At 45.4% G+C, this 25966-nt stretch overlaps 1 protein-coding gene across 1 annotated transcript in view; it reads left to right on the top strand.

Annotated features, from left to right (window-relative positions):
- LOC114363405 (multiple ankyrin repeats single KH domain) overlaps window positions 1–25966 on the top strand; it is a 117492-nt gene that overhangs the window by 75823 nt on the left and 15703 nt on the right. Inside the window, 21 exon segments of the mRNA XM_028319108.1 lie at window positions 1739–1933; window positions 2575–2852; window positions 3350–3494; window positions 4103–4342; window positions 4940–5012; window positions 6238–6302; window positions 7551–7688; window positions 9114–9282; window positions 10295–10532; window positions 11502–11634; window positions 11744–11844; window positions 12243–12477; window positions 13084–13230; window positions 14888–15010; window positions 15571–15719; window positions 16421–16579; window positions 17830–17952; window positions 19506–19655; window positions 20132–20294; window positions 21930–22044; window positions 23053–23273. Of these exon segments, the coding sequence (XP_028174909.1) occupies window positions 1739–1933; window positions 2575–2852; window positions 3350–3494; window positions 4103–4342; window positions 4940–5012; window positions 6238–6302; window positions 7551–7688; window positions 9114–9282; window positions 10295–10532; window positions 11502–11634; window positions 11744–11844; window positions 12243–12477; window positions 13084–13230; window positions 14888–15010; window positions 15571–15719; window positions 16421–16579; window positions 17830–17952; window positions 19506–19655; window positions 20132–20294; window positions 21930–22044; window positions 23053–23273 (3360 nt within the window).

The following is a 25966-nucleotide window of genomic DNA, read 5'->3' as shown; positions in this document are numbered from 1 at the left end:
CTTTCCCAATCATGCGCCGCTTTTATTCTATCTTGAATGTCTTGTCCATAGAGTCCTAATATAATTATGTCCTTTTGGACATTCATCAACCAGGTTTAGATAGGTTTGGGGTCTTCCTCTTCCCCTCTTTTCTCCGTCTTCTCATAACGATCATCATTTGAATCGACGCACTAACATTGTTTATGTTCACATTTTTATAGCAGCAAGTGAACGCGGGCTGCCAGTACCGAGTGCGGCCGTCTTCTCCCGCGGGCGTGCTGAGTCCCGGCGCGCTGGCGCTCACGCGGCCCGAGGAGGAAGCGCCGCAGCAGCAGCAGCAGCAAATCCCGCAGCAACAGCAGCAGCTTCCGCAGCAGCAGCAGCTTCCGCAGCAGCAGCAGCAGCAGGTCCCGCAGCAGCTGGCCCAGCCGCAGCAGCAGCCTGACCTCCAGCAGCCGCACTTCGCGCTGCCGGCGCCGACGTTGTCCTATGAGGATTACAGGTAATTTAACAAAGAATTGAGTACTTATGATACTACTTTACTTGTGTATAAGATAGGGCAGAACATTTATTATTTTTTTGTCAAACTCAGACCCCGTGAGTTGACGACAGTCTGGGTCTTATTCTGCAGTTTCTTTGACATTCATTTAACATTGCCTTGTGCCTCAAGTCAACCTGAGGCACGATTCGCTGTGAGGCAAATTTCACGAGACAGACTGAGCCACATTGTGCCGCTCGGGACAAGGCATTCGTTCGACCCAAGGCTGCCTTTCGTGGATACGCGGCAATATTGCCACTCTGAATTTTTGCATAAATATATGATTTTTCGTAAAACGGTAGCGGTTTTACAATATTAACTTTGTCACAAATACATAGACATCCGCAGTCTCAGAACATTACACAGGTCACGTGACACCTGGCTTTATTTTTTGGGAATAACATGACTGTTAGTAAATAAATATTGTTTGCCCACCAGATCGGGCGGCACGTTCATGGCCGGCGCAGCGGGGACGGTGGGGGCGGCGGGCGCGGGGGCGGCGCCCGCGCTGCCGCAGCCGCCGGCGCCGCACCACGCCAAGCACCACCACCCGCCCAACCAGGTGCTCAAGAAGAAGGTCAAGGTGGGTGCTTTGGTTTTACTTGATTTAGGGTCTGATTTAACTTGCGGGTGTTACGCATGCGGGACAATTATGCGTGCGTGTGTAACATAACATCCGAAGGGTCCTTATCATATTAATGTTTATTGTTATGCGTGGAATACGCTTGCGGGGGGTGGGGGGAAATCTGCACGATATTGAAAACGCCCTTATGAACGAGTTTTTTTACTCGAGTCGTCATCATAATGACAGTAGATGCTCTTGTCTACAAAGTTACAGAAGTTATTTCTAATGTGCAATTAAGCTTTTATAAAGCGCATTTACACATCCCAGTATGATTTTAACTTCACTGATTCGAGCAGTGCTGAGAAAAAGCGGCACAAGCAACTGAGTTTATTATGAGCGCCATTTTCAAAGTACAACATTTCAAATATGTTTTCATGTCGTTTATTAACTTCAGTAGTTTTTCACTTTTAGGTATACCAGCAATGAATGATAGTCATTAATTTTATTTACATTAGATTCCTTGAGGGTATGGGTTTGATGTAAGTGTCAAGTATTAACAGAGCGNCCGGGAGACCTGCCGGTCCGGCATAGTGGGAACCCGGCCTTATAGCCTTAAATACACTCAACTTCAATCTAAAGGACGCGTGTACACGCAGGTTATGCAGCAGAAGTCTCACGAGATCCTCTCGGCGAAGTGCGAGGGCGCGGGCGCGGGCGCGGGCGACGAAGGCGACGAGCGCGCCACGCGCCGCATCCTGGCCGCGGCCGAGGAGGCGCTCAACGCCGACTGGGCCAAGAGCCCGGACTACCACCATCATCACCACCACCACCATCACCACCTCGACCTCACGGTGAGTTCTTAAAGCGGGTTGATAGGACATCTGGCCCATGCAGAAACTGGGCTTCGGGCTAAATGTCTGCTTTTTAAAACGTGCTTGGGTAGATTCGCCCGAACCGAAGAACGGGCAGAATGTCTACTAATTAAAAACTAAGGGAATATCTACTAGTCAACTGCAGTTTTTAACTCCTCCTATATTCTTCTGATTAATTTCGTTGCGGGTCCAATGACAGTAAAGTTACCCCCGACACAAACTTGACTTTCACTCGTTGGGTTTTAATTGGCGGTCAAGCTGTAGAAGTGTAGAGCCGACGCGGGGTCGGCTTTTCCAACCATGCGCCTCTTTTATTCTATCTTGAACGTCTTGTTCATGGAGTCCTAATACATGTTCTTTTGGACATTATCAACCAGGCTTAGATAGGTTTGGGGTCTTCCTCTTCCCTTCTTTTTTGGGTCGATGGGAAGGCACTTTTCAATCACGTGATCGTCTAGTTTTCTCATAACGTTCATCAACCTGTAACGCCCCTGGGTCTGCGGGTATCTATGGGCGACGGTAATCACTTACCATCAAGGTGATCCATCTGCTTGTTTGCCTCCTGTCACATAAAAAAAAATCATTTGAATCTATTATTTTTTATATTCACATTTTTATAGCAGCAAGTGAACGCGGGCTGCCAGTACCGAGTGCGGCCGTCTTCTCCCGCGGGCGTGCTGAGTCCCGGCGCGCTGGCGCTCACGCGGCCCGAGGAAGAAGCGCCGCAGCAGCAGCAGCAAATCCCGCAGCAACAGCAGCAGCTTCCGCAGCAGCAGCAGCTTCCACAGCAGCAGCAGCAGCAGGTCCCGCAGCAGCTGGCCCAGCCGCAGCAGCAGCCTGACCTCCAGCAGCCGCACTTCGCGCTGCCGGCGCCGACGTTGTCCTATGAGGATTACAGGTAATTAACAAGGAATTGAGATATTATTTCACTTTTGTGTGTTTAAGGTTGATTAGGAAAGCTTTGTAAATGTCCTCATAGGCTGTCCAGTCTGGATTTTATTCTGCTGTTTCACATTTTAAGGCTCTTTTCGACTTTTTGATTTTAACTATGTTCCTTGAGCAAAAATTGTCGTCAATATTGCAACATTTATTTAATACAGCTATACTTTTGCCACATACACAAGTCTCCGTTGTTTCGGAACATTGCATAAGCCAAGTGACACTTGGCTTTGTAATGTGAAATCTTTAGTATATTATGACGATTACTGTTATGTCGTGTGTCCGAGTGACAAAATATGGATCGGTCGATGGTTTGCTTCGCAACGAGTCGTGGCTCAGGTTGAGGCAGCGCCTCCATTTGAACAGTCGCGGGTCGAGGCTGCCGCTTGTCCCGACCGAGGCTGCATCTGATGGAGATCCGGCTTTTACAAGCAATAATATGTTTTCTCCCACCAGATCGGGCGGCACGTTCATGGCCGGCGCAGCGGGGACGGCGGGGGCGGCGGGCGCGGGGGCGGCGCCCGCGCTGCCGCAGCCGCCGGCGCCGCACCACGCCAAGCACCACCACCCGCCCAACCAGGTGCTCAAGAAGAAGGTCAAGGTGGGTGCTTTAATTTTATTGAGATGTTTTTAATACCATGCTGATTTCATCACGCACACGGGATTGCCCTGTATGTGTGACACCTGCAAGTATCCTTTTCGTACAAGTATTGTAATCCGTGAAATAAGCACATGGGGGCATGGGGACGCAGGACAATATTGCGACTGTGATAAAATCCGCACGATATTAAAAATACCCTTAGGACAGGAACAAGGTTTTTGATCCAGTCGTCATCTGTCATTAAAACAGGAGATGGTCCTGTTTTCAGTCACAAAAATCGTTTTCAGTAATCAAGCTTTCAAATAGCGCATTTACATGTCCCAGTACGGTTTAAACTTTATTGCTTCGATCAATGCTGAGATGATATAGCACAAGTTCACAACTCAGTTTATCAAGAGTGCCATATTTAAAGGTATAATCGCGAGACAACACTCCAAACATGTTTGTGTTTTTCAGTTTTAACGTCATATTTTTGACTTAGATAGTTTTTCGCTTTTAAGTATACCACCAATGAATGATAGTCATCAATTTTATTTACATTAGATTCGCTGAGGAACAGGATATGGGTGTGGTATAAGTGTCAAGTATTAACACGTTCTTCTCAACAGGGCCGCTGCTCCCAAACGCGGTTCGGCGGCGCGGGCGGGGCCGCCAACGCGGGCGCCGGCGCGGGCCGCACGCGCGGCGCCGACCCCGCCGCGCCCGCCGCCTACTCCGCCATGGACGTGGACACCGAGACCGACTCCAACCACGACACCGCGCTCACGCTCGCGGCCGCCGGCGGCCACGAGGAGCTGGTCGAGCTGCTGCTGTCGCGCGGCGCCGACATCGAGCACCGCGACAAGAAGGTACACACGGCCGCCACACTGTAAACTATCCATTTCCGTTTTCGCTCTCGCTCGCGGTGATTCTTTGCGATAGAACGAGATGACATGACCGGCAATGGGCAGTTAACACTGTTGCCGATAGTACGTGATTTTTTTTTAGCATGGGAAAGTCTGTTGCCTGTATCAGGTGGCTAGTAGAAACGGAGGATCTAGCCGAAGTTAACACGTGAAAGTCACATACGTGACTTTACGAGACACAGGCCCTTTAACGCAACACGACACCGTTTTGACTACATGCGATACAGACAGCCCTAGTATAACAACACTGAGATACCCAGCTAGCAGGAGCTATGGGTTACTACGACGGCCATCCAGTGAGTTCCACTCCAGAACCCGTTAACTCCACCTTTATAGGTTCTGTAATAAATAACACGAGCCAGCAACGAAAGCCGTCCCAAAAATAACTGTCTCATATTTCACAAATATTCATCAGGAAGTATACTGAAGAGTCACGTGTAGTGAGTGTATTTAGTAAAATATCGTAAACTATTAACTGTCGTTAAACTGATATCTTGTTTACTGAACTTATAACTAATCTTTGTCATTGCAACCCCACAGGGCTTCACACCCCTCATCCTGGCAGCGACGGCGGGCCACGAGAAGATCGTCGAGATCCTCCTGAACCATGGCGCANGCACCACCAGGTGAGCCCTCACAAACTAATAACAAAGCGTCTAGCAGCAGCCACTGGTCGATAATACTCCGGTACGAGGTGGTCGAGCTCATCCTCAGCCGCGGCGCCAACAAGGAGCACCGCAACGTGTCGGATAATACTCCGGTGTCGCTCGCTGCGTCGGGCGGATACGTTAATATCATCCGGCTGCTGTTGCACCACCAGGTAAGCCCTTACAAACTAATAACATAGCGTCTAGCAGCAGTCACTGGTCAATAATACTCCGGTACGAGGTCGTCGAGCTCATCCTCAGCCGCGGCGCCAACAAGGAGCACCGCAACGTGTCGGACTATACGCCTCTGTTACCCGCCGCGTCGGGCGGATACGTCAATATCATCCGGCTGCTGTTGCACCACCAGGTTAGTACCGGTTTGCGGCATTAGAAATGAATGTTAAAGCCTGACCTTGCCAATCCTGAGCTTAAGCCAAACCAAGGCGTTCAGCTTACGTCCACGATGACGTGCACGGTAGCGAGAAGATGTCGTGTACCAACTTGTAGCAATCTGTTCACATCGACGCGTTCTCTGATTGGCCGCGGCGCGGCGTCTGCAAGCAGAGGTGAAGATCAGATCGTGCTTGTTTCTGTTTTTTTAAATGGTAGACATTTTTCATAGTGAACGTTTGGAACGCGAACGCGTGAATGTATACCACTTTCGCTGTCTACTATCGCGGACGCAGGTTGAACGCCTTAATTTGACTGAAGCTTTTTAATTCACAGTGTATTTATTCATTCAAGTGTTAAGCCAGTCCCCGAACAAACAGAATTTCGTGCAATGACCCTAAGCTATAGTCTGGTCCGTGAGCACGTAGAATTTTGTCCAATGACCCCAAGCTACCCATCCTTATCGCTCGCGCGTAATTATGTTGCTATCGCGCTCGCACACTCACTGCGGGTGCCAGTCGCACAGTCGCGACAGCAATATAATTACGCGCGAGCGATAAGGATGGGTAGCTAGGGGTCATTGGACAAAATTCTACGTGCTCACGGACCGGGCTTTACCAATCGCATAGCTGCTCGGCGACCGGACCTTAGCTTAGCTTTCACGTATAACTTACTAACAATGCGTACTGTCACAGGCGGAGATCAACTCCCGCACGGGCTCGAAGCTGGGCATATCGCCGCTGATGCTGGCGGCCATGAACGGGCACACGGCGGCCGTGCGCCTGCTGCTCGACTGCGGCTCCGACATCAACGCGCAGATCGAGACCAACCGCAACACCGCGCTCACGCTCGCCTGCTTCCAAGGTGTGTAGGGTTATCTCGTTTCAGCCAAAGAATGTCTACTGCTGGATAAATAGGAAGGGATTTCAGCCAGAGGATGTCCACCGCAGGACAAATAGGGAGGGATTTCCACCACGACTGGTCCGGCGCCGCTAGCATCTTGGTGCTTCCCGTGATCTTCGATCGCCGATCCACCGAGTAAGAGGCCATTTGAGAGTCCGTGGTCGCCATTCGAGAACTTTTTCGCCCCTTACGCCGAATAGTTCTTCGAGCTATGCGCCCTGCCCACTGCCAATTTTATTTAGCCAATCTGTAGGATGTGTGGATTACGCTGGTTGTCCTACCGCGAGGAACGAGCCTTGCTAAAATCAAGTGTTAGTGGGCGGGGCCCATATATAACTCTTATGGCTGTTGGGGCAGAAAAGTTCTCGAGTGGTGACCACAGGCCGAAAGCCGTAGTTTGGGCAGGCCCCCTACTAGGTGGACTAACGATCTGGTGAAGGTCGCGGGAAGAACCTGGTGTTATGGAAATCCTTGGGGGAGGCCTTTGTCTAGCAGTGGACGTCATTTGGCTGAAATGTACGAACGAGGAACGAGCACGCTCCTTTGATCTTTACAAGATAACTTTCTTGTAACAGTTGTTTCCTTGCTTTACGTAAAACTTTAAAAATATGCCTCCACTCTAATCCTAAATTCTTTAGAAAGTTCCATCGATGTAAACAAACACTTGTGAAAATTTAATTTTCCTTTGATTAAGAAGATCCTATTTTGACGATCACATTACTGATCTCAACATCAATCAGAAGAGGGATTGATCTTAATAATTATACAAACGATCTTTGAAAATCTAATAATCGTCTGTTGCAGTCCGTAAATGTGACATTTACAGAATTGCGTTTAACGAGAGATTTTGTCGCATCACTAGTAGATCAACTGACATAGACTAAAAATTCGTCAATGTCAGTTGGCCATATTTGTTTACATTTAGGGAAATATCTAAAGAATTAAGGTATAACGTAACTCATTCCTCACTCAGGCCGGCACGAGGTGGTGAGCCTGCTCCTAGACCGCAAGGCGAACGTGGAGCACCGCGCCAAGACGGGGCTCACGCCGCTCATGGAGGCGGCCAGCGGCGGCTACGTCGAGGTGGGCCGCGTGCTGCTGGACAAGGGCGCCGACGTCAACGCGCCGCCCGTGCCCTCCTCGCGCGACACCGCGCTCACCATCGCCGCGGATAAGGGACACACCAAGTTCGTCGAGCTGCTGCTGCAGAGGTCCGCTACGAGGTCGTCGAGCTCATCCTCAGCCGCGGCGCCAACAAGGAGCACCGCAACGTGTCGGATTATACGCCGTTGTCGCTCGCCGCGTCGAGCGGATACGTCAATATCATCCGGCTGCTGTTGCACCACCAGGTAAGCCCTCACAAACTATCAACAGCCTCGACATAGCAGAAGCCACTAGTCATGTACGCCGCTACGAGGTCGTCGAGCTCATCCTCAGCCGCGGCGCCAACAAAGAGCACCGCAACGTGTCGGATTATACTCCACTGTCGCTCGCCGCGTCGGGCGGATACGTCAATTCAATATCATCCGGCTGCTGTTGCACCACCAGGTTAGTACCGGTTTGCGGCATTAGAAATGAATGTTAAATCCTGACCTTGCCAATTCTGAGCTTAAGCCGAACCAAGGCGTTCAGCTTACGTCCACGATGCCGTGCACGGTAGCTATCAGATGACGTGTACCAACTTGTAGCAATATGTTTACGTCGACGCGTCCTCTTATTGGCCGCGGCGTCTGCACGCAGAGGTGAAGATCAGATCGCGCTTGTTATTTTGATGTTTCTGTTTTTTAAAATGGTGGAAGTTTTTCATAGCGAACGTCTGGAACGCGAACGCGTGAATGTATACCACTTTCGCTATCTACTATCGCNGCCGCACGCGCGGCGCCGACCCCGCCGCGCCCGCCGCCTACTCCGCCATGGACGTGGACACCGAGACCGACTCCAACCACGACACCGCGCTCACGCTCGCGGCCGCCGGCGGCCACGAGGAGCTGGTCGAGCTGCTGCTGTCGCGCGGCGCCGACATCGAGCACCGCGACAAGAAGGTACNACCCAAATCGTGGTATTACAACAATTTATTAGTTGAAAATATTTGTTATTTTTTCATTTCGATATTTTTTCACAAATATACGACCTAAATGTCAATGTGACAGAACCCACAAAGTTGTGGACGCTAGTTGGCGCTGTAATCGTGCACGGAGCCAATAACATCTATAATCGACCTATGCTATTCCTTGAAACGAAAAATATTTTTCAAGAACTCGACCGGCCACATTTGTCATTTCAAAAAAAAGATATAAAATAATTAACTTTTTAAAAAAATAAAACCGACTTCAAATGCGTGAACACAAAAAAAAACTAAAAATTAAAAATATTGCGTATAAAAAAGTTCATCCCCAATTTTCTACCCTTGGGGGTGAAATATTTTCTTCAAATTCGCATGAAACCACCCTTTTGATAATACCTATTCAACAAAAAAATAAAATCGTTCAAATTGATTTATAAATAATCGGCGGAGATATTGCGTATAAAAAAGTTCATCCCCAATTTTCNGCGTAATTATGTTGCTATCGCGCTCGCACACTCACTGCGGGTGCCAGTCGCACAGTCGCGACAGCAATATAATTACGCGCGAGCGATAAGGATGGGTAGCTAGGGGTCATTGGACAAAATTCTACGTGCTCACGGACCGGGCTTTACCAATCGCATAGCTGCTCGGCGACCGGACCTTAGCTTAGCTTTCACGTATAACTTACTAACAATGCGTACTGTCACAGGCGGAGATCAACTCCCGCACGGGCTCGAAGCTGGGCATATCGCCGCTGATGCTGGCGGCCATGAACGGGCACACGGCGGCCGTGCGCCTGCTGCTCGACTGCGGCTCCGACATCAACGCGCAGATCGAGACCAACCGCAACACCGCGCTCACGCTCGCCTGCTTCCAAGGTGTGTAGGGTTATCTCGTTTCAGCCAAAGAATGTCTACTGCTGGATAAATAGGAAGGGATTTCAGCCAGAGGATGTCCACCGCAGGACAAATAGGGAGGGATTTCCACCACGACTGGTCCGGCGCCGCTAGCATCTTGGTGCTTCCCGTGATCTTCGATCGCCGATCCACCGAGTAAGAGGCCATTTGAGAGTCCGTGGTCGCCATTCGAGAACTTTTTCGCCCCTTACGCCGAATAGTTCTTCGAGCTATGCGCCCTGCCCACTGCCAATTTTATTTAGCCAATCTGTAGGATGTGTGGATTACGCTGGTTGTCCTACCGCGAGGAACGAGCCTTGCTAAAATCAAGTGTTAGTGGGCGGGGCCCATATATAACTCTTATGGCTGTTGGGGCAGAAAAGTTCTCGAGTGGTGACCACAGGCCGAAAGCCGTAGTTTGGGCAGGCCCCCTACTAGGTGGACTAACGATCTGGTGAAGGTCGCGGGAAGAACCTGGTGTTATGGAAATCCTTGGGGGAGGCCTTTGTCTAGCAGTGGACGTCATTTGGCTGAAATGTACGAACGAGGAACGAGCACGCTCCTTTGATCTTTACAAGATAACTTTCTTGTAACAGTTGTTTCCTTGCTTTACGTAAAACTTTAAAAATATGCCCCCACTCTAATCCTAAATTCTTTAGAAAGTTCCATCGATGTAAACAAACACTTGTGAAAATTTAATTTTCCTTTGATTAAGAAGATCCTATTTTGACGATCACATTACTGATCTCAACATCAATCAGAAGAGGGATTGATCTTAATAATTATACAAACGATCTTTGAAAATCTAATAATCGTCTGTTGCAGTCCGTAAATGTGACATTTACAGAATTGCGTTTAACGAGAGATTTTGTCGCATCACTAGTAGATCAACTGACATAGACTAAAAATTCGTCAATGTCAGTTGGCCATATTTGTTTACATTTAGGGAAATATCTAAAGAATTAAGGTATAACGTAACTCATTCCTCACTCAGGCCGGCACGAGGTGGTGAGCCTGCTCCTAGACCGCAAGGCGAACGTGGAGCACCGCGCCAAGACGGGGCTCACGCCGCTCATGGAGGCGGCCAGCGGCGGCTACGTCGAGGTGGGCCGCGTGCTGCTGGACAAGGGCGCCGACGTCAACGCGCCGCCCGTGCCCTCCTCGCGCGACACCGCGCTCACCATCGCCGCGGATAAGGGACACACCAAGTTCGTCGAGCTGCTGCTGCAGAGGTATGTCAATCTACTCGTTAAGTACTAAAAGAATAAATAAATAATAAATATAATAATAAATATCCTTGGAAATTTTAAACTGCGCTTCTAGTCCCAAACTAAGCAAAACTTGTGCTATGGGTACTAGACAACGGATATAAACATACTTAAATACTTTTTTTTGTAAATACATACTTATTATACATAGAAAACACCTAGTCCAATACAAACAAATATGTTCATGCACACAAATGTTTGTACTGTGCGGGAATCGAACCCGCTACCTCCGGAATAGTAGTAGTCCCTTTCGAACCACTACACCAAACGGCCGACGAATGATAAGATAAAGAATGATCAAAACAATTTATTTATTTATTAGGTACACCAACAAAGTCACATACATAATACAATTTAAAACATAAAGGTACACAAATCCTCATGAATCTAACAATAGAGAGAAATCGTAGCGGGAAACCGTGCGCAATGCAAAATAGCTACGTTTGAAATATGTGCCTTACAGTACGCACTGTCGGCAACAGTGTTAACTACCCATTGCCGGTCATGTTGTCTTGTTCTATCGCAAAGAACCACCATTTGATGAGAGCGAGAGCAAAAACCGAAATGGATTGTTAACAATAGCATAATATTTTTTTTCTTTGTATTCCTATCGTCACTCATTTCAAACTAAGTCTAGATATCTCTAGGTGCGACTTGGCGTCCCGTCTAAAGCCTCCTCCTCCTCCTCCATTTTTTTATCGGACCATATGGGCGGTTGTTTATTGTAAAAAATACAGTCGATTACAAAAGTAAACTCAATCATAAATGAGAAATAAAAAAAATTTGGATTGTATTTATGTAAATTCAGTAAATCATCATAGGTCATAGAACACTCATTAGGGCACTTGCTCGTTATTGTCTTTGTTGGGGTTGGGATTATGCAGCACATATTTGATCTAGTTTCCTTTACAACAATCTAACTGTAATCCCCAGGCGAGCGGCGGTAGAGGTGAAAAACAAAAAAGGCAACTCCCCCCTGTGGCTGGCGGCCAACGGCGGCCACCTCACAGTCGTCGAAATGCTCTACGCAGCCGGCGCGGACATCGACTCGCAGGACAATAGAAAGGTGACGTCACCAAACAGTTGAAACAACCCAAGAAAAAGGAGATCAATGACAGAATGATGATATTCTGTGATAAAGAAAGTGATGAATAAACTGTTAATTTGTTTTTCAGGTTTCATGCCTAATGGCCGCATTTAGAAAGGGCCATACTAAAGTAGTTAAATGGATGGTAGGCGTAGTTACGCAATTCCCCTCTGACCAGGAAATGACAAGGTTCGTGTTGTATTTTACATATTATTCTCTGTAGTTTTCATTACTTTATCTTTCAGCTTCAGAAAGAATTGTATAAATTTTATAATAATAAATAAAATGTTAGTTGTCTAGTAGTGTGCTTATGATCACAGTCAATAAGTTTACCGTACCTTATGTTAATGCATTGGAATTTGTCTTCTCATGTAAACCCTTGAAAAATACGCTAACAATGGTGACCGAGTTTCTGGCGCTGCTTCTCAGCATTAACTAATTTACTTTCCCGAAGCAGTGGTAGAATTAAAATAATACTGGGATGTCTAAAGCTCTATTTAAAAAATAAACATGACATGATCAGATTTTTATTCATAGATTTTTCTGTAACTGGAGCCTGATAATAATGGCATTATTACGTTCGTCAGGTACATCTGTACAATATCGGACAAGGAACTCCTCGAGAAATGCCAGGAGTGCGTGCGCGTGATCCGCGCGGCCAAAGAGACGCAAGCGGCGCGCGCCAACCAGAACGCGACCATATTACTCGAGGAGTTGGACGCCGAGCGCTGCCGCGAGGAGACGCGCCGCCAGGCCGCCGCGCGCCGCCGCGAGCGCAAGAAGAAGAAGAAGATGGAGAAGAAGGTCGGTACTACGCAGCCAGTGAGTATTGACAGCTGAGCTCGGGGTAGTTGACACTTGACATACCAGTCAGTTTACATACTTTTGATGATCAAAACCAGTTTATGACATCACCAATTCTCGAACTCAATGAGGGTAGTCGTTTTCGCGCTCACCAGTCGGCGCAACTGTAAAGTAAGGTGCTGTCTCGAAGCGCTGGTAGGGCCCAAAAGATAAGGACACATGTAAAGTGCCCCATAAGGGCTACCTTTTATTTTTTTATTTTTTTGACGTTCATAAGTGCCACTTGTATTGTAAACTGAATAAATGATTTTGATTTTGTCACTCGCTAGTGGCGCCAACTGGCCCTGAAGCGGCAGAAGGACTATAGAATTTGCATTTACCAGGAAGAACCCACTGTATAGTAAGGTCCAGTCTCTTGCCAGTAGTGCCAACGGTTGTGTACAAAAAACGATAGCCTTCATTGACGAATTAACTCAGTTTTCAGCGCTAGATTGAAGTGTATTTTTAAAGTTGTGTCTTCAAATACTATTGTGGTTACTGGTGTCAACTACCCATTAACACGCGGATCTGATCGATTCGCATTTCATCCGGGGTACGATGTAATCTGACCGCCACGTGTCTCAGGAGGAACGTCGCAAACTGCAGGCGGAGAACGACAAGAATTCGATGTACAGCGAGAAGGCGCTGGGCGAGTGCTCCGAGGGCGGCGAGCCCGACGACGAGCCCGCCGCCAAGGAGGAGGGCGACTCCGGCATCGACGCCAACTCGCAGGTACGCACACGTAGTAGCACAGAATAATAATAAGTACTACGTAGTACAGAAGTTTTACTTCGCGAAGGTATTTAAAAAAATGTATGCTCAATGTCATTAACAATATGGTGAAATTTAGCTTGTCTCAAGAGTCAAGCAAGTTTGTCAGAAGTTTTGTTGACAAACGTCAGTGATCGGTACTGCGCCGAAGCTATAGGGCTGACTTCGGTAAAATGATGTGACGTGAGGTGCCAATCTGCAGAAAATAGCGGAGGAAATACATGATTTAGCATGAATTATCATGAATAATATTAACTACTTATTTACCTCTCAGTGTCTTCAGGCAGCTTAAAAAAAGTACATTCTGTGTTTTTATTATTATTTAGGCAGTTAAATACTGCACAGTATTTAGTACACCATTTTCTTTATTTTTGTCCATCATACACAAGAATACGCGTGCGTGAGTCAATGTTCGCTCGTATGTGAGGCCTTGTCGAATAGTGGGTACTCTTGTAGGGGGCAATCGTGCGTGTTTTGTTTTCGATGTAAACTCGCGGAGATGAACAGGCCTGGTAGTAGTAAGGCTGGTTTTAGAATCGCGCTCACCGCTCGCTGATCGTCGGCGCTCACAAATCAAAATGTATGTAATTGAAGGGAACGTTTCTGAGTGACGCCGATCGCTCGGCGCCGACGCTTCATACATTTCGGCTGTCAGCGCTGACGGTCAGCGTGACTCTAAAACCAGCCTAAAGCTTCAACCACACCAACGCGTGCAGATCGCCATCGCTGGCGCGATCAAAGGCCAAGGACAGGACGCGCGAGCAATGAAAAAAAAAATGAAAATAAAATATTTTATTCAGCGACACAAAACAGCATCAAAAATATGAAACAAAAGTAACACTTAATAGATTAGGTAATGTGCGTGTCACTAAAACGGTATCCACTCAGCATCATGTCGGTAAGGGACACCACGACGCTGGTCTTCCGTGGATACTCGGAGGGCAAGAGGAACTGCTTCGGTTGCAGTACAAGTAACGCAGTTATCACTTTAGAAAAAACACACCGATTTTCTTACTGGTAGGCGAAGAATACAACACTGTTACTTAATGAACAATGACTAAAGCCTGGTCCGTGAGCACGTCCAATGACCCCAAGCTATCCCTATCGCTCGCGCGTAATTATGTTGCTGTCGCGACTGTGCGACGGGCGCCCGCAGTGAGTGTGCGAGGTAGATGAACAATGACAGTTCACGCGAACTGTCATTTCCCTATGATTGCGCCGTGACCGCGCCGGCGATGGCGATCTGCACGCGTTGGTGTGATTGAAGCATAACACGTCCAAGGGCCAGCGCACACTTATCGAGGCGCGGCGAAGCGTGCTTCTGGTCGTAAAGCATGAGATTCCAACCATCGATAAGTCGCCGAGATCGCCGGAGTCCGTTGTCGCATATGACCTTTTGTGACAGTTTGACAGCGCTTGCAGCATAAAAAATATAGTTTTTTTGTTCGCGGTCTTTTCTCCGTGGCTCACCAGGTCTGCGCTGACCCTAAAGTACCGTCGTGCTTAAAGTACTCTGCCAGTGGATCAATCTAGCGCAAAATTGCTAATGGTTTCGAACTTTTTCATTGACATTTCGTGTACTGCGCCTTGGTTCATGTACAATATTATTTTTGTGCAGGGCTCATGCTCTTCCTCGGATGTGAAAGCTCCCCCCGCGCAAAACACCAAGTGCAAAAAGAAGAAGAAAGAGGAGAAAACGCCCCCACCACCTGCAGCCAGCAACAAGAAACAACCTGACAAAGTAAGTGGTAACCAATAAATCATCTGTATCAACTTTCAGTCATTTTATGCCTTTAAGAATAGACTAAAGGCTTCCACAGACCAAACGCAGGTCAGAAGCAGTGCGGGTCAGTTGCAGCGCGGCTGAGGCACACTGAAAGCAGCGCAGTTTCAAAGCAGTTGCAAAGCGGGCGGTTGTCAAAAATTTTAATATTCGAAAACCGCTTTCAACGCGCTGCTACCGCCCTGCGTCCAGTGTGTCATGCTAATATGGCCGCCATAGTAATACAACAGCGCGGGCCCGCGTTCGCGCCGCTTCTGTCCCGCACCCGCGCCGCCTCGTTTGTATTTCAGCAGATGCAGTGCGGCGCGGTTGGAGCGCGGGCCCGCGTTCAAATTTGGTGTGACATACTTCAAAGAGTTTCTTGTATTACAACTTGCGCCCGCATTCAAACTGCCCTGCGTTTGGTCTGCCCAAGGCTTTAATGCGCACAGTTGTAAATCCGTTGTGGCACATAAAACTAGCTAAAGAATGTGCCTGCCACTTTATTTATCAGAAATACATTACTGTATCTTTTGCAGCCGACAAAACCCAAACTAGAGACAAAGCCAGAGAAGGAGAGCACCCCAAAGGCGGATAAGAAAGAGAAGGAGAATGTCGCGCCTGCATCCCCTCCCCCCACACCCGCGCGGGCCCCCGCTGCCCCGCCACGACAAGAAAAGAGAGACAAGTATGTACTAAAGCCCGGTCTCTGAGCACGTTGAATTTTACGCGCGAGCGATAAGGATGGGTAGCTTGGGATCAATGGACAAAATTCTACGTGCTCAGCGACCAGACTATAGATATAAGCTTTGCTATAACAGTAACCTCGTGCTTTTAGTTGAACAGTCGCGTAGAGATGGCCCCAATGAAATTCCTCAGTAAAATAGTGTGCTAGTCGTGTCGACCTTTAGAAAGGGCAAAATACACTGCACTTATATTTGTAAAGTTCATTGTGAATGCTAAAGCAGTCATCTTAGTAGATCTTCAGACAGAATATTGACTTATGTCTCTACATCTCTCTCTAGACTTAGATATTTTCCCAAAAGGAATTCCCTCAGGAATTTTGGTTTGATATCTTTCTAAAGGTCGATACTTTTCTTGACCTCTGGGTGTGGTTTCTTTGTTTTATAATTGATGAATTTCTCTTAGTTTGTTTTAAAAGTACTGAGGAATTTGCTTGATAGTAATTTTCTGCTTTCAAATGACATGTAGTTAATTTGCATTTAAAACTATAGTTATGTTGGGCTCCTAATAGTTAATCGTTGTTAATATGATTTTTGTGCATGCTTGTTTTAGTGTGGATAATGCTTAACATCTTATCTATAGTGTTAAGTATAAGGTTATGGTGCTGAAAAAGGGGGTATAGGAATAAAATATTTGTTCTTACAGAAAACCTGAAGAGGATAGCCCTAAGAGCATTACAGTACAAAATGTAAATAAATACGGGAATAACTCTAGAAAGAGTCAAGTGTTCGAATCCACTAGGCACAATGTGGACAAGGACGAGTTTGACACGACAGAAAAAGTTAAAAAGTCACACAAGTATCAGTAAGTTGAGATTGTATTTGTCGACATCACGAAATATCATTAGTAACGGGACATAAGGAACATGATCAGTGTCAAGTTTGTTCGTCCTCACGGTGTGTACAGTACATTCGGCAGCATATCAGACTGTAATATTGTTCCAAAAAGCATCTCTTACAACGAAATAAAATAAGATTTTTCAGTGATTAGCTTGATATGCTGTTGTCCGTATGATACTCGTGTCGCTATGTCGTATATCAGCCGGGCTAGGATGCGCGCCGTGTTATATTTTATCGACGTCAAAATGTATGGGCAAAATCGATAAAATGACGTGATAACTGCTTATAGCGCCGCGCATCCTAGGTTTACTGGACTGCATGCCGTAAATAAATTATCAGTAGCATAATTGCATCTATCCACTGCTTATTCTGCATCATGTTTGGGTTTAATAGATTGGTAATTACTGTGGTGGTGTTTAGCAAAAATTTGTAACTGCTTACAACTCGTCATCATTATGCAAATTATGTTAACAATCTTGGAACTGGTTATTAATAACAAATTTCTGCATACCTAACTAAATTAAAACAGATTATTAGGCGTAGTACTTAGTACAAAGGTACAGGTCGACAAGTGTAGCTCCACAACGATCTATGTAGTTGTCCCGCCGATTTATCAACAACTTATAGTTACTAGGATCACCAGCTCAACAGTCTCATGATTAGGAATTTGAGTTACGCTGCTTAATCTCGCAGCTGTAAAGCCTTGATCACACCTACCGAGTGGACGGACGAGATAGATAAAATGATACTAGGCCGAGAGAGTTGGGTGAATCGTCGAGTATCTGTCTCGCCAAAAAACTCGGCCGAGCGCACTCGCCGTAATGTTCATACACACCGAGTACTCGGCCGAGAGCACTGTCTCGCCCGTTTGCTCGGTACGTGTGATCAAGGCATAAGTGTAAAGTAAATGATTACATTCAGAATAGGGCTTATTCCATTATTCCCCATTGACACTCCCCGTCAACGGGGATTAGTGAACTTTTTGTTCACTATTCCCCGTTAACGCCAATTGGAGCTTATAATGTTAAAAATAAAATCCTATAATAACGGGGAACAGTGAACAAAAAGTTCACTAATCCCCGTTGACGGGGATTGTCAACGGGGATTAGTGGGATAAGCCCAGAAGAATAAGAAGAAGAAGTCACTTCCATGTCCCGGTGATAAGTTTAGCAGTCGCTATCTATGACGCAAGTGTAACAATGTGGCTTGGTGCAGATTGGAGGCAGAGGGCAAGAGCACGTCGCCCAAGGGCGGCTGCGTGGGCGGGCGGCGCGAGGACGGCTGGAAGGAGGTCGTGCGCAAGTCCAGCGTGCAGACGCTGTCCACCGTCGAGCCGGGGTGAGTCATAATAGCAACTGTTTTAAATATAAGTGACACATTTGCCAGAGGATTTGATTTTGTGTAATAACATAACTTTGGGGTCACGAAATACAAGCAGAGAAATACAGGGTGTTACTTTGCATTCTTGCCATATTTACAGAAGTTACTATATTACTGATACTGAACACAAATCCGTAAAAAAATAATGCCCGAAAAAATTTTTTTTTAATCTTCAGTATTTTATTTTATCGACAATCTGTTAAACACATCACTAATTATCGTAACGCATGCACATCACTTGTTGGCGATGGCGATGAAGACTTTTTTACTTTTTATTGTATTTTTAAATATCTATTGCAATCTATTGTCTTTAAAATGTCTTTTTGACACTTGTAAAAAACTGAGAAATCCATCAATCACAAATCACGTTATAAATAATACAAAAATGTCTGAAGTGTATTCAAACAACGAATAATTTAATCAAAATGGTGCTTGGAGTGTCTGCAAGACGTCTTAGACGAAATGCTTGATGACGTACCCTTAGCGTTACACCAAATGCTCTACTACCAGCAGGATGGTGCTCCCCCACAATAAGGACGTCAAGTGCGCGAATAATACGTTTGGTGAACAGTGGATTGGACGAGTGGTCCAGTAGCTTGGCCACCACGATCCTCGGACCTGACACCAATGGATTTTTGGAGTGACTAGAAACGACTGGTATGCGCAGAAGAAATAAACAGTGTAAACGAGTTGAACATGAAAGGATTGTTTTAGTGAAACTGTGAGACAAAACGTTTATGTGTTGCGAAAACTAAAGCGAAAAACCTACGCTTCGCCGTGCTAGACTGTGCCTTCATCAGAAAGGTGGACACTTTGAACACTTGCTTCGCAGTACATAAACTTTGTAAGTAACTTATAAATAAATAATTAATTGTGAATAAGGTGATTTCATTTTCACATACTTAATTTATTAATTTGTAAAAATAGGGTACAATGTTAAAATTAATAAATAATAATAATAATATTATGACTGGATAAAAAGGCTGGTACCCTGAGCCATAAAACAACAGATTATTAGGAACTAGGCCATGCCCACTAGGTTTATTCCACTTGCACCTGTTTTGTGTCTGTATTTCAATTTGTACTGAAAAACCAAATTTACTAAAATCTTAGTGTACTTTCTTTATGGGAGTCTCTTGTTTATCTTAAATAATAGGTATTGTTCCCTAATTTTATCTCTGTGAATATGGCAAGAATGTAAAGTAACACGGTGTATAATAAAATGTTGGAAAATCACATGATGTTCAAATGAATGCAAAAGGCACCGGTTATTGTTACGGTTAAAATTAGGTGGTGCAACTCAGCCTAATAGTCCATCGTTTGACGAGGTTCTTTGAACCTCGAATCGGCAGTACGACACCGACACCGTCAGGTTATTCTCGCTTGTCTCGCAAATCATTATAAAACTGACTTGATACATTTTCCACATGACCTGATTCTCGAATCAACAGTGCAACACCGACACCGGTGGCCTATTGTCGCATAAACTGACTTGATGATACATTTCACAGCTGCAAGAAAGTGTCCGTGGCGTCGCACGCCATCTCGCGGGTGATCGGGCGCGCGGGCAGCAACATCAACGCCATCCGCGCCGCCACCGGCGCGCACATCGAGGTCGACAAGCAGAGCAAGGGCCAGGGCGAGCGCATCATCACCATCAAGTGAGTGCTCGAGATGATGTCGCACGATAGTGTCGTGGCGTCGCACGCCGTCTCGCGGGTGATCGGGCGCGCGGGCAGCAACATCCTACAAAATACAAAAATCTTTATTTGTGAAGCCTAGGTAATGTAAATTGGTGACATATTGCCATGGTTGCTAAGTTCCGGTCAAAGAGCATACTATTTTATAGGGCATATTGTACAACTTTATCCTCTCCACTAAGGCTAAAATTATCCATTATAACAGGACGTTCCTTTGTGCCTAAACAGCGCGCTTGCAAATGATTCGTCAACGCAAAGGTGTTCATTTGTTTCCGAGTTTCTCTTTTTGTGTGCGAGTCATATTGAAACAACAATGTTGTTTGATCATTCTATATTCTATTGACTATAGATAAAACGAAGTCCCCAAGTGGCAGCAAAATGATATATCGAGTTGGTTGGTCTCATATTTAAGACTAACTTTCCCGTTTGATTCCCAGGGGCTCAGCGGAGGCCACGAAGCAAGCGGGCTCGCTGATCGCGGCCATGATCCGCGACCCCGAGGCGGACATCGCGGCGCTGCTGCCGCCCAAGCCCGCCAAGCAGCCGCCGCCGCAGCCGCAGCCGCCGCAGCCCAAGCCGCCCAAGCAGCCGCCGCCCAAGGTAACTATAACATACTAGAAACTGTCAACCTAGAAAACTGAGTGTAAACGTATGTACAACAAAGTTCACGTAAGTACTGGTTTGTTAGGACGGTTCCCGCAGAAGTACATCTGCTTGTTCTGGCTATTGGACAACTTGTAAATTATCTACCTACATAAAATTTGTTAATTTCTCATGTAAGTGACTGTAATGTTTTTAATGAGAAATAAATGTTCTTTAAACCTACTAAAGCCCGGTTTGTGAGCACGTAGAATTTTGTCCAATGACCCCTAGCTACCCATCCTTATCGCTCGCGCGTAATTATATTGCTGTCGCGACTGTGCGACTGGCACCCGCAGTGAGTGTGCGAGCGCGATAGCAACATAATTACTCTCGAGCGATAAGGATGAGTAGCTTGGGGTCATTTGACAAAATTCTACGTGCTCACAGACCAGACTATATAAATCCGTACTATCCTTATCCAAACTTCCAAAGAATGAGATTGTAACTCTGAACAGTGTTTGAAAGACGAACATGTTCCCGATGAAGTCTTTCTATGGCAAACTTAACCGCCTCTGTGCTCTAGTGGTAAGACCACCTGCTTCAGACGCAGAGGTCACGGGTTCGATTCCCAGTGGGGGCAGATTTTTCTGTTCGGTTTGATTGGTGGTAGGGCTTGTTCTAAGTCCGCCTGGCTAGCTACCACCATCTTACCTAAGTCTGTCGCCATAACAACAATGTTAACAGCATTGTTGTGTTCCGGCAGTTAGAGGTAAGATAGCCAGTTCCTCCGTGGTTGAGGATTCCGGGTGAAGTGCTTCTTCTTTGCTTATTCGAGTTGCTCAACGTCCTTTTTCAAGCACACACGGCCACACTGTTAACTATCCATTTCCGTTTTTGCTCTCGCTCTCATCAAATGGCGATTCTTTGCGATAGAACGAGATGACATGACAGGCAATGGATAGTTATAGTTCCAAAATACTGGACTGTCCTGTCGATGACATTGACAGTGGGGCGCCACCGTCAATACCGGATCGCTGGTTCAGATTTTTGCCATGTTGGAAACCATATAGTTGAACGATGGTAGCGCCCCCCTGTCATTGAGTTTGGTGGGACAGTTTAGCGTGGGTCATCTATACAGCAATATTGCCACAAACTTGATTTGTCATATTTGACGTGACAATCTATTTTCAAATAAAAATCATATTTGCAGCAAGTTCGCTTGCTATCTGGGGTACGAGGACGGGTTATGAGCCTGTTGTGAGTTATGAGTCATTTCTACTAGTACCTTAATATGTAAGTCTAGATATTAGCACGTCACTACCTTGTTTAATATACCACGCAATCTTGTATACCCATTCTTATGATACACAAGAATGCATGGTAAATTCAGTGAACTGCTCCTGAATCGAATGTACCTACTACTACTATTTCTATTTATTATATTAACCGGCAGACAGTGGTGACTGAGTTTGTTGCGGCGCTTCTTCTCAGCACTTGCCAAATGTTGGTCTCGAAGCGCTGGTAGGGTAAAAAGATTATGAGACATGTAGAGGCTCCTTAAGAGCAAAATGACGATTTGTAAGAACTATTTATTAGTCTAAACAAATAAAGAAATGTTGACTTTGACTTTGACTTTGTTGATTGATTCTCCAGCAGGGCAGCAGCGTGAGCGCGAGCGCCAGCAGCCGCAGCACGCCGACGGCGCGCGCGCCCGCCGCCACCAAGCAGCACGCCACCACCGCGCGCCCGCCGCAGCTGCGTCTGCACGGTCAGTAACTAATAACGATTAAGAGCGTTTACGCCGTTTGCAAAAACAGTACTTTTTAACTCGTTACAATCATTAACCAGTAATACTACAAATATGTTATAGGCATAAATAGTTAGGCAATTTCGTTGTCTGAATAATTAATTGAGAAAATATTGCGATTAGTTTAGTATTTAAGAATTCTATCAAGATTTTGTAAATTTCCACTTTAGCGTCAGTTTACAAGCTGAATTTTTTATAAAAATACTGTGAAAACGATTTAACAAACATTTATATCCTGTAGCATAGATCCTTGGGCAAATAGTTATCTGAGAATTTTTTTAGATTTAAGCATTTTACAATAAGAAATCACGAATTAAAAGAACGTGAAATACCCAAAAATCAAAGTGATTTTTTCACCAATATTCTTCCTTTATTCAACATAAAAATAGCTTAATATAATAAAACAACATCTTTTTTAAAATATTTACTTTGAAACGATATTTAATTCATTGTTATTGTTTTGCTATAAACATTTGAAAACTATTAAAAAACGTAAACGCTCTTAAGGCTTCCACAGACCAAACACGGGTCAGAAGCAGTGCGGGTCAGTTGCAGCGCGGCTGAGGCACACTGAAAGCAGCGAAGTTTCAAAGCAGTTGTCAAAAATTTAAATATTCGAAAACCGCTTTCAACGCGCTTCCACCGCCCTGCGTCCGGTGTGTCATGCTAATATGGCCGCCATAGTAATACAACAGCGCAGACCCGCGTTCGCGCCGCTTCTATCCCGCACCCGCGCCGCCTCGTTTGTATTTCGGCAGTTGCAGTGTGGCGCGGTTGGAGCGCGGACCCGCGTTCAAATTTGGTGTGACATACTTCATTCATCAAAGAGTTTCTTGTATTACAACTTGCGCGGGCCCGCATGAGTCACTTGGAATATGACGAATGCTCTATGATTTGATGTTAATTTACTCCTGATCTTCTACACCCATTCTGTAAGTTACGTACTACAACTTAATTTTCATCCAACAGTGGCAGTAGGCGAGAAGCGCGCGTCTTCCTCAGGCGCGAGCGGCAACGTACCAGCGCCAGCCGCTAAGCCCACGCTATCCTACACCGGAGCCATCGTTGGCGCGCGCTCCCACACCTTCGCTGCTAAACTCACGGCCACTGCGCCAGCCGCGTCCGCGCCCGTAGCACCGCCTACACCCGCGCCCGCGCCGCAGCCCGCTGAGAAACGACCCACGCTGCAGGTATGTTGATTATTAGCATGAGAATAAGGTTCAAAATACACTGGCGTCATCGTAGGCGCACGTTACACCTTCGCTGCTAAACTCACGGCCACCGCGCCAGTCGCCGCGTCCGCGCCCGTAGCACCGACTACACCCGCACCTACACACTGCAGGTATGTGAACTAATAGCATAAGAATAAGGCTCAAAATACACTGGTGCCATTGTGGGCGCGCGCGTTCGAAAGCTCGCCGCCACCGCGCCTGCGGCCGCCACGGCCGATGACCCGTTCTGCAGATATGTGAATAATAAAACATGAACAAAATGATTAGCAAATTAATTTTACTACTTCCCTGTTGCAAACGATGGGTGATGTAGGTTAGCTATAGCTGCCGCTACCCTAGAGGATGCATGCTACTCCAACAGCTTCATTCTGGTGCTGAACGTAGGTTTCACATTATCCATAATGTGCGATCTTTGTCGATCGAGTTAAATTTACGTATATTGTAGCACCAGTTTTTTATTTTATTTCCAATACTAAGTAAATAAGTAAGTGATCGTCACTCGACTATCGGATCTACAGCCATTCAGCATACTGCCACTTCGATTTACTTCAATTTCCATTACTTTATATTCGCTGTTCCGTTCGCGTTATGGTGCGTCCACACTGGGCGAACGGGCTCGCGCGGCAAACTCGACATCCTGCTCACTCAAGAGCAGGGTGAGCAGGATGACCAGTGCACATACGTAGATTTGACCGATTTAGGCGGCCAAAAGTCTGTTTTCCGAAATACAATATAATGACAAATAAACCATTTACGTGGGTAGTACACACTTCCAGGAATACCAAGGTACCCTCTTCAACGTTTAATATGCACAGGTCTACCTTCTTGAGTAGTCTGAATTCGATAATTCGCTTAACGTGTATGTATTTGTTTCCGGGCGCTCTTAAATTTGCAACTATTGTAAATTGCATATTTATTTTTAAAACAGTTGTTTTCGTGTGATAGTGATGGATTACGATAATTCAGGTATTAGACTATGTTATTCAACAGTAATTTACTTAATTTTCGTTTTCCTAAATATTTTTAAAATTGGTCAAAGATAGCTGTATCAAAAATGAGTTTTTTTTTTGTATTTTTTATTTTAATGAGTTCGTTTAATATACTTCAGGGTCCGTCCGAGCAATAATTTCTTTATTTTTGAATACTTTACATATTGTTCTTTAAAACTACAAATACATTAGCCGCGGAAACCCGCGCTTTTTTAAATTAACAGCATTTGAAGACGTCTAGTCAAAATTGAGCAAAATATCATTTTATGGCTACTTTGTATTAAATCAATTAAATTTTTGTTTTAGGCGTGACTGGTGCCTCGGGTACTAAAGTAGTGACTCGAAAATATTTATTTGAGCAGATACAAAGGCAAAATTTACCAAGTTTTAATGAAAAACTTGAATTTTATGAAGATTTTCTTATGAATCGTTATGGAGACACAGAAAATGCTATAAAAATTTTGAAGAAAAATTATTCTTATGTGAAAAGTGAATTTAAGAAAAGGTGGATGAAAGCCAATAAACACGAAGAAGTTTTTTTTAAAAACAACCGAGATTGGTTAGATGGAACTTTCGTAATTCCATTAGAATCGGCCTCTCCACAAGGTAGACCACCTAAACCTTTTAAAGATTTAAGTGAGCGCAGCAAAAGAAGAAAAACGGAAGAAGTCCGTGCTACTTTGGACCATGACGTCATTATCCATGCTGCACAATCGGTTTTACAAAATACTGGGCACAGGGATGCTTCAAAAGTTCTCAAAGAAATTACTAATTCACCCACACTAGCCAGTGAATATAGAACTGCCTATTCGAAAGTCAACACGAATGAAGTATTACCTCCTCCTCTAACGCCTCTGCAAGCACTTCAGATGTTCGTGGAAGCTGATCTTTCTAGACGGCAATACGAAATAATAAGGGCAACAAACCCAAAACATTTCCCTTGTTACGATCTTTTGCTAAAGGCGAAACAAGAATGTTATCCGCCAGAAGAATCCATGAGTGTTACAGCTACTTCCGCAGAGAGCAACTTACAATGCCTAATGGACGTTACTGTGAAGCGCTTATCAATATACCTAGAAGAAGTGTTACTTACGCTTAATGAAGAAGAACGGAAATCGCTAACGATCACCTGTAAATGGGGTTGTGATGGCTCACAACAATCAAAGTTTAAACAAATTTTTGATAATGATACTGACTCTGATGGAAACATTTTCTTGAGTTCTTTTGTACCATTGCGCATTGTTTGTGGAAAAGAAAACGATAAATTAATATGGCAAAACCCAACACCATCCTCGTCTCGATTTTGCCGTCCTATCAGATTTAGGTATTTGAAAGAGTCTACAGATATAACAAAAGACGAGATAAGTTATGTGGAAGATTCAGTAAGGCTGTTAAATAGTACAAAAGTAAATTTACAAGATAAGGAATATAAATTTGGACATATTCTGAAAATGACAATGGTAGACGGAAAGGTGTGTAACGCCGCTACAGACACGAAATCAACCTCGCAATGCTACATCTGTGGGGCTACCTCGAAAAGCTTCAACGATTTAAACAAAAAGAATGAAGTGAGCCCACAAGCTCTAGAATTCGGCGTGTCAGTATTGCATGCTAGAATTCGGGTTTTCGAAAGCATAATCCATCTGGCGTACAAATTACCCG

The sequence above is a fragment of the Ostrinia furnacalis genome, unplaced genomic scaffold, assembly GCF_004193835.3.
Source record: "Ostrinia furnacalis isolate ACB-3 unplaced genomic scaffold, ASM419383v2 OfSCF7112, whole genome shotgun sequence".
NCBI classification, from domain to species: Eukaryota; Metazoa; Arthropoda; class Insecta; order Lepidoptera; family Crambidae; genus Ostrinia; species Ostrinia furnacalis.
The sequence above is the reverse complement of the archived record's forward strand: the minus strand, read 5'-3'. Positions and strand labels throughout refer to the sequence as shown.